Source organism: Centropristis striata, chromosome 12 (genome assembly GCF_030273125.1).
Source record: "Centropristis striata isolate RG_2023a ecotype Rhode Island chromosome 12, C.striata_1.0, whole genome shotgun sequence".
NCBI classification, from domain to species: Eukaryota; Metazoa; Chordata; class Actinopteri; order Perciformes; family Serranidae; genus Centropristis; species Centropristis striata.
In genome coordinates this window covers 21,350,483-21,359,511 of record NC_081528.1, presented here as the reverse complement: position 1 = coordinate 21,359,511, position 9,029 = coordinate 21,350,483, and the positions used below count along the sequence as shown (strand labels likewise).

At 40.9% G+C, this 9,029-nt stretch overlaps 1 protein-coding gene across 1 annotated transcript; it reads right to left on the bottom strand.

The window, feature by feature from the left end:
- Positions 1-1,698: 1,698 nt before the first annotated feature.
- Positions 1,699-8,620, bottom strand: tbx22 (T-box transcription factor 22). The gene is made up of 8 exons (XM_059346568.1): positions 8,395-8,620; positions 7,726-7,981; positions 6,298-6,399; positions 6,050-6,224; positions 4,074-4,238; positions 2,609-2,673; positions 2,312-2,397; positions 1,699-2,237 (listed from the first exon to the last, which is right to left on the bottom strand). The coding sequence occupies exons 1-8, from the start codon at positions 8,618-8,620 to the stop codon at positions 1,699-1,701; spliced, it is 1,614 nt and encodes a 537-aa protein (XP_059202551.1).
- Between the last annotated feature and the right edge of the window lie 409 nt (positions 8,621-9,029).

Sequence of the window (9,029 nt, the reverse complement as noted above, 5' to 3'; positions counted from 1 at the left end):
CAGAGACACCAAACAACTACAAAAACACTCACAATGATGACAAAAAAACTACAACCAATAAATAACCAGACGAAAGAAATGAAGTGACACGAAACATCTATGAATAGACTCAAAATTACCACAAAGAAACATGAGGAAAAAACATGAAAGACTACAAAGAGATGCAAAAAGCCCCAAAGAGACACGAAGAGACTAACAATGACACTAAAAGGAAGTAAAACAAACACAAAGAGACACGAAACAACTACAAAGAGACGCCTAATAACTGTAAAAATGCGGGAAACAAGAGAAAAAACAATACAAAAATAGAAAAAAAAAAAATACATATCACCTACAAAGATACAAAAGAAACCTAAAGGACTATAAAAAGATGCACAACAGCTACAAGGAGACTCGCAAAAACTATGATAGGGGCCAAACAACCACGAAGAGACACAAAACAACTACAAAAACTCCTTAAAAAAATGGTAAAAACAAGCACATAAAGACACAAAAAAACGATGAAGGGGTGCCAAATACCTATAAAATACGGGAAACAACTACAGACAAAAAAAATACAAAAAGACTAAAGAAATACGAAAAAAACAACTACAAAGATACAAAAGAGACCAAAACGACGACAAAGACATGCAAAACAGCTGCAAAAAGACATAAAGAGACTCAACGACTATGCAAAGGGCCAACACAACCACAAAGAGACACAGAACAACTACAAAAACACTCACAATTACCACAAAAAGCAACAAAATAACCACAGACAAAAAATAACCACAACCAATAACCAGACAAAATAATGACAAAAGACAAAAAGACTACAAAGAGATGCAAAAAGCTCCAGAGAGACACAAGAAGACAAACAGTGACACTGAAAGGGGGTAAAACAAACACAAACTGACACAAAACAACTACAAAGAGATGCCAAATAACTATACAATTACGGGGTAAACAACTAGAGACCTAAAAAATACCCCCCCAAAAATTAAGAAATACTAAAAAAACAACTGCAAAGATACAAAAGAGACCAAAACGACTACAAAGACATGCAAAACAAGAGACTCAACGACTATGAAAACAACCAAAAAATGGGAAAACACCAACAAAAAGACACTAAAAAAACAACTGCAAAGCTCCTAAGTGGGAATGATGGTGGGCCTTTTGGTTATCTGCGTCCAGGGGCCCGTTGTTCCATAATCCATCCATGGTGAATACAACATGAAAATATAGAAAAGGTGTTTTCCTCTTTTACTGTGTTTATACAAATGGAAAAAAGAACATTTTGAATGCCGGTGTGTGATCCAAACAAAAAGTATGAGCAATACTTTAATAGGCACTTATGGTCAGTTTAACAGTCACTCATTAATATTTATATTACATACCTCGGGTCCTATTGCTGATGCTCTTTGAGTTTGCCCTGCGGTACAGAGACTGTCCCCAGTAAAAATCTACATTCTGTCTACATTTCTGTTCACTGCCATGTTGGGCTTTTGGCTCTCGTGATCTGCTCTGGGATCAGTTTTCATGCTGGTAAATCCAACACAGTGTACAAAATAGTTTTTAAATACAAAATCATCCCTGCTGCCACAGTTTACTGCTCCTTTGAGTGTTGCTCGAATAGAGAACCAGCCCTCTCTGTTTTGTTGCAATAAGCTTTGGCTCGTTACACTCAATGGGCCGGAGCCTAAAAGTGCGGTCCAGCTGTCAGAGGCAGTGGTTGGTGGTCGGGTGCCACGGAGACTGGCGCAGCAGACAGTCTGTGGTGTCTTCGGTTAGTTTGGCGTGCCGGGAAATAGCTGTGAGTTGGGGGCTCAGGGGGAAGCTGTAGCGGTAAAGACAGTAGGGGCCCGCAGAGTCAGAGAGATGAGGGAGCAGAGAAGGCCCCTGCGGGCTGAGGGGGCTGTGGAGGGGGAAGAGGCTGGGGGAGCTCCCCGGAGACCCGTGAAGACATGGATCCCTACAGTTGGGAGGTTTCTTGGCCTGCAGCGCCGAGAGGAGTGGGAGGTCTGCGAGAGGAGACAGCGGGGGCAGGCCTCTCAGTCGGTCCGCTCCCAGGGAGGAGAAGGCCCTGCTGGGCAGCGGGGAGGAGGGCGAGGCGGCGGCGGAGGTCTTGCCGTAGAAAGGGAGAGCGAGGGCGTGGAGAGCTGCTGCGTCCTGGCAGGAGACGGAGAACGGGTGAAGGGATGAAGAAGAGGAGAAGGGGAAAAGAGTCTTCATACTGCTGGTCGGTGACCCCGAGCTCCCTGTCAAAATAAAAGATGTCAGAATCACAGAGAGAAAAACTTTAGCGGAGGAGTTATAAGCAGCAGCACGGTACCTTGGAGCTGGATGGTAAATGGCTTGAAGTCTAAGCTGAGAGGGCCTCTCCAGGGATACGACTCCAGCAGGCCATCCAACACTCCCCTACACACACAAGCACTGAAAAATGTTATTCCAGGTATTTAAATATTGATTTTGAGAGGTGTGAAATTCAGCACTACACACTTCAACTTCATTCTGAAGGTTTTATGTGGTGTCAAATGTCAGCGGTTGAACCTTAAATCCCTGCTGGGTCTTTAGTGGAGTACTCTCTGAGCTAGAACAAGTGTGGATGTTTGGTGAGGGTTTGCTGTACCTATTCCGTCCTGGATCTCTGAAGCCCTTGGCGAACGGGTTCCTGTCGATCTTCAGTTTTGTGATCTTGCCCAGAAGAGAGGAACAGATACGCGTTAGAGCGGACGTGTCAGCCGCTGACGTGTTAAGCTAACAATGAGCTCAGCTTTACGACAGCACGAAGAGTGGCACGGCCCCCCAACCCCCCCACCCCCTCTGGGACTGCATCTCCCAGCAGCACCCAGGGCGATCAGCCATGTCAAACAGGGTTCTTGGAGGTCGTACAGTTTTATTTGGTGCTTTAATGGGCTGTGGACTCCAGCAGTGGGCCCAGTCACAGCTCGTTATTGAGTTTCTGTAATAATACGTTCGCTGATCGTAAAAAGAACCCTGATGAAAAGAGCTGGCAGTCCCCGCGGACGCCTCTGTTACTGGAGGAGCTGCAGCCAACAGCGGGGTCAGCTCCCCTGTACGGGAACACACACACCCGCTCGGAGCAACAGGACACTGAGGCCACAGAGGAATGGGCCTCATCACCTTCATGATGCTCAGATTAAAGCATTTTTAACTGTTGATTAGCTCATTGAGGAATATTACAGCCATGTGTGCATAGGGGTGGGCGACATAGGCCAAAAAAATCTTTATTTTTTTATAATTTTCCGATAACGATAATCTGACGATATCCTTTAAAATGTGATTTCTTTACCCCAAAAAAGCTGTTAAAATTCTTCTTGCTTACCAGGTCATGGAAAAAAATATTAGACCATTTTTTTCTTCAATTTCTTGTTCATTTTACTGCCTGGTACAACTAAAGGTACATTTGTTTGGACAAATATAATGATAACAACAAAAATAGCTGATAAGTTGAAGTTTAATTTAAGAGCTGATATTTAGACATTTTCCATGGTTTTCTTGATAATGATTTTGGTTATTATCAAGAAAACCATTGAAAATGGCTATTGTTGTTATCTTTATATTTGTCCAAACAAATGCACCGTTAGTTGTATTCGGCAGTAAAATGAACAAGAAATTAGAGAAAACAAGGGTGGTCTAATAATTTTTTCCATGACTGTATGGATGGACACAATGTTTCAGACCAACAGCTCTTGTTTATTTTCTTTAAACTGAAGCATTCAAGAGACTCCCAGTTAAACTTCAATGTAGAGACATTAAATGTAAACATTCAGCTTCTCTCTCCTGAGGTAAACTGTGCAGCATACAAGCATGAGCAAAATAAGTGGCTCATCATCATTTCTTAATATTGTTAACAAAGTGACTTTCATGCACCTCTCCTCCACCGTCAATGCACCTTTTGTAATTTTTCTTTTTAAGATGTTATAAATACTCGATAATGTGAAATCGCACATCAAAACAACGTTAACAACAATATTGTAGACGATATATATCGCACACTTCTATGTTTGCAGTGCAGACAGTTGAAAAGACTTGATATGTGCTTAAAGGGTGTAAAGATGAGTGTTAGTCACCTGTTGGTTCTGGTAGGCTGTGACTGTGGTGAACTCAGTCTCTGGGAAGGAGAAGCTGTGCACTCCTTCAGCAGGCAGCGACTGGATCTGTGACAAGTCCATGCGAGGGTCGTGCTGGATGACGTGCACACGTGGTTTATATTTATGCATCGACTGGAGAATTATCTGAGTGAAGAGAGAGAGAGGATACAATACAGGATTTTACAAAGAGATCATCAATTATATCATCAAATTAGACAGCAGTAATAAATAGAGAGCTGCAACAAGGGTTTAATGTCATTATCAGTTATTCTCAAGATTTTTTCAATTAACTGATTCATTGGATATATGAAATGTCAAACAATATCTTTCACAATTTCCTACAGCTCAAGCAGATGTCATCGAATAGTTATTTGTTCCAAAACACAAACATATTCAATTTGCTTTGGCATGAGACAACAAACTAACAGCTAATCCTTCAGAGAACAGAGAACCTTTGGCATGTTTTCTTAATTTTTTAAAACTCTAATACAATTAAATCATCCATGAAGTTGTTATTTTTGAATTATTATTGCCAATTAACTTATTAATTAATCGATTAAAACTTAAAACTGCGGGAAATGAGCAAATCATTTCAGCTACAAAATGAACTACAATAGATGAGATATGAAGATAATATGATAATAGAACTTAAATATTATTTCATTTCACAACAGGAAATCCACATCAGCACAATGATAGTAACAGTAACACATAGAGGCTGTTATGTTATATAACTAATAGTTTAACTTTTTTTAAATGTGCTATTCAAAATAAACAAACTAAATAAAAAAACTTACAAAACATTAAATATAATTAAATGGGTGCATCAAACTAATTAAAAATTTCCCATTCTAGGGGAATTGATGCGACTTTAATTTGAAATATCTTTAAAAATGAAATAATATACTATCATCTGTAAGATTTATTTCTCAAAATTAAATTTTTCCATCTATAATGTTGCTTTTGTGCTGCATTACTATTCTCATTTTTCTTCTTTTTAAAAAATAAACAGTTAAAGAAAAAATAAATTAAATTACATAATTTAACAGCTCTGAAGTTGCAAAATCTAAAATTTTCCTCTTTACCTGTAACAGGAGAAGCGAAATATAAATATATACAGTCATATAATTTATGGTTTCACAAGAGAAAGCAGGTTTTCCATACACAACATACACAAAGCTAATACTTTATAATGCCACACAGCTTCAGAAGAACAATATTCATGTTAAAGTATAATATGTTACAGAGTTTCAAAGAGGCCATATAAGAAGATATTTTGAACACAACAACATCAGGGATTATGAGACTGTTTCTGGTTTCATTCCCTCATTTTATACCAGAATAATGAATCCCCAAACACACCGACTCCAGGGTGATTTTATAAACACGAGGATCAAGAGAAAAGCCACCTACAGCCTCCACAGTTACCACATCTGTCACATCTTTACATCACTGAACCTTTACAGGAAGTCCAAGAGCTGAGGAGGATTTCCACTTCCTTTATCCCTAAAACACATCCAGGATTTCCTTCCTGACCAACAGTCCGCTATTAGACGAGACCAGCTTCAATACGTGTGTGAGAGCAATGAGAGCTGGAGTGAAGCTGCCAAGCTGTTAAACACACACACTCATCATGCGATCTCTCTCTGGTCAGTCTAGAAAGATATAGAAATTATCTGTTTTTTACATATCCTATTACAGGTCTACGGAAGAGAATTCAAGTTCTGACTTTAAACTCATAATTTCTGACTTTATTCTTATAATATCTGACTTTATTCTCAGAAATCTGACCTTAAACTCAGATCTCAAATACTTTTTTCATGTGTGGCCCTAATCCTCTTCCGTACAGGTAAAAAAAAAAACGAGTAAGAAATAAAAACATCTCCCCTGTGGGCCGACTGGTTCTTTATCAGAGCAGAAAGAGGAAACTGCGCATGCTCAGATGGGTTACCTACATGTCCCTTATCGTCCATCTCGTTGTTGGTGAGTTTGACCCGGTCGAAGCTGATGACCTGACGCATCCACGTCTCTCCTGCGCACGGTGAGTCCGGGTGCACGTAGAGCCGGGGGGAGATGCAGGAGTGATCCGTGTTTCCAGCCACCATCCACTGCGAGCTGTGGTACACATACCTGCAGCGGTGTGTGCATGTCAGTAAATACACTGAGAGATAAATAACACGCGTGTGATTAATATAATGCACACCTGTAGCGTTTGGAGTCCACTGGCATGACGTCCATTGCGATGTAGTACTGCTGGCACGGGTCCAGATTGCGCACTTTTACGCGCACAGAAGGAAACATCCTCCTAACGAGGGAGGGGAGAATAAGCACTTTTATCATGCTGTATCCCTTATGAATTTAATATATATTTTAAACTTTGCAGCAATCTGGTATAAAAGTGTGTTTAGTCGTCCTGGATTTGACTTCCTAGAACCCCACAGAACCAGATCAGGTACAACTATCCCGAGCAGAAACTCTGCTGCCTGCAGCGGCCAAGTTCAGAGGGAGGTTCAGGGTCCTCCAGGGGCCACGGGGGCACATTCACTGCCGAGATTTATAGCGCCTGTTCTCCGTCATTGAATAAACGGAACCTAGATTTCAGCAGGTAGTTATGTCCCAATAACTCATTTTTCGGGAGAAAAAATAAATCAGAACGCACATGACCATCAGAGCACATTTATTCCAAAGCTGGAAGATAGAGTTAATTATGAACCTCTGTCACAACGTTTCATTATGTGATTGATCGATGGTGAATCATACTTAATAGGTTTTCTTTTGTTTTTAATTTGTTAACCTCGACTGGAAAATTGGATTTAAATTTATCGGACAAAATGTAGCTAATAATTCAGACAAACTTATAAATCTACACCACGATACATGACGTGTGTACTAAGTTTTTTTTAATTCAAAAATATCATTCAATCAAAACGCATTAAATTATAAGTATTACTACAACTTAACCCAATCGCTGGACAAAGTAAATACAGCTTGTATCTTTATCAAACTGCAGCGCGTTCAGAGCCGTTATACACCTGATAAACGCGCACCTGTGACCGCAGAACAATTAATGTAAGTGTATCATGTATCATACCAGTGATATCCAGCTTGTATTTTATGCATAACTGACATTAGAACACGGAAACTAACATGTAATTATACCGGCTTGAGAATAAAAATAATATTTATTTTAAATGTAAAAAATAAGGTTTATAGGTGGTCCCTAAATAGGCAGTGAAGCCAGTGCTGCAGAGTGTGGGGCCTGATCATATTTAATGTGATTAAAGTGACTTGTTATTATATTGAGAGTATTAGACCATATGAGTATTTAGATTTTTTTTGTTTGTTGTTGAAATAGTAAAGGACTCGATTCCAAATCTCGTCAAATTAAAGCAGACTATTTTTGGTTTTAGCTTATGTGTTTCCATTTTAGAATAAAATCTTGCAAACAGGCCATATATATTATTATGAATAGATTCAATAACCGCCTTTAAATTTGGTCCTCCTGTCCCCGGTTAAGTCTGTAGTTTTTGCAGGATACATGATGCATAAAGTGTTTAAAGAAGAAGCTAAAGGCCAGAGTTTACAGTATCGTAAACTCCAGAAAAGAAACTGTCTCCTCCAGGTTTCGTACCTGCCAGCTTTGGTGATGATCATCTCGGTGCCGATCTCATAGAATCTCTTCCACAGCTCGGAGCCCTGCAGATCGACCCGGACCTCTCTGTCCAGGCGGCAGTCGCTCTCCTTCGGCTTGCTCTCCTCTCCGCTGGGTTCAGACTCTTCAGTCCCGGATCTGACTTTCTGTCTGTCCGGGTCACAAGAAGTGTCCTCTGCCCTCCTCGGTGTTGAACCTGCTTTCTTCATCCGGCTGACTGGATACTCGTTCAGGCCTATGAAGGGGCAAACGCTGGGATCAGTGAGCTGCTGAGAAAACAAGTCTGGTAGGTAATAAATGCATTTATGTTAACATTTTGTTTTTAACAACATTTACAAGTATTTTTTATTTATTTAAAGAGGCTGTAAATGTTGCCAATGATTAAAAAGAACAAAAAGGTTGCTCCAGTGTGACAACTGACAGAATATTTGCAGGTTTTTCCCCCTTAAAAATAATTATATTTGATAGATCTGAAAAAAATATTAAGACAACATGTAAAGGGAATAAATTGATTAAATTTAAGTCTGATGAAGCAAAAATAACTTGCAAACGGCCAATTCTGCCATTGGTGTTATTGTTCCATCTTGTGCGTAAAATGCGTAAAATCAGTAATGTGTTCTCCAAAGTCCAGCAGTCCCTGTGCCTCACCGGTGAAGATGCTCGTCTCGCTGCCGGTGTCTCCAGCTGAACTTGACTCGTGTCCTTCGGACACTTTCATCCTCTTGCACGGTTTCCCGACCAGCGCCTCCACAGAAAACGCATGAGCCCTGGAACTCAGACCCTGCATCTTGCCGCAAGGTCCCGTCTTTCTGCGCGTCGTATATCCGCCTGAACTTTGACTTTGTCCCGCACAGAGTTCAGTGTCCCGGCGCATTCAGGGCAGGACGGGGTAGAACAGGCAGCAGCAGCACCTCAGGAAGCCCTTCTGCTCTCACGGCGGCTCCGTGACGCTGCGTAATTGATCCGGTGTCTTTCCATGTGTTCCCCGAGTCGCGCGCCCTCATCCAAAATCCTTGATTACTGGCACGCCTCTCCTCCTCACTACAATAGTTCCCTCTCTCTCCCTTTATCCGTGTGTTTCCCCTTTCCTGTCTGCCTCACAGAGGGCTTGTTCCTCTAGTTCCCCTCTGCGCGTCACGGAGAGGGCGTGCATTCCTTCACATGGGCCTGCGCTGCAAAAAATATCCATCCTCGTACTTATCCAGGCCTAAGATATAGTTTCCGGAAGCAAATCATAGATAAATGTTGCAACAAAAGTGAAATAAAAGCGCATTCTCTCCTAA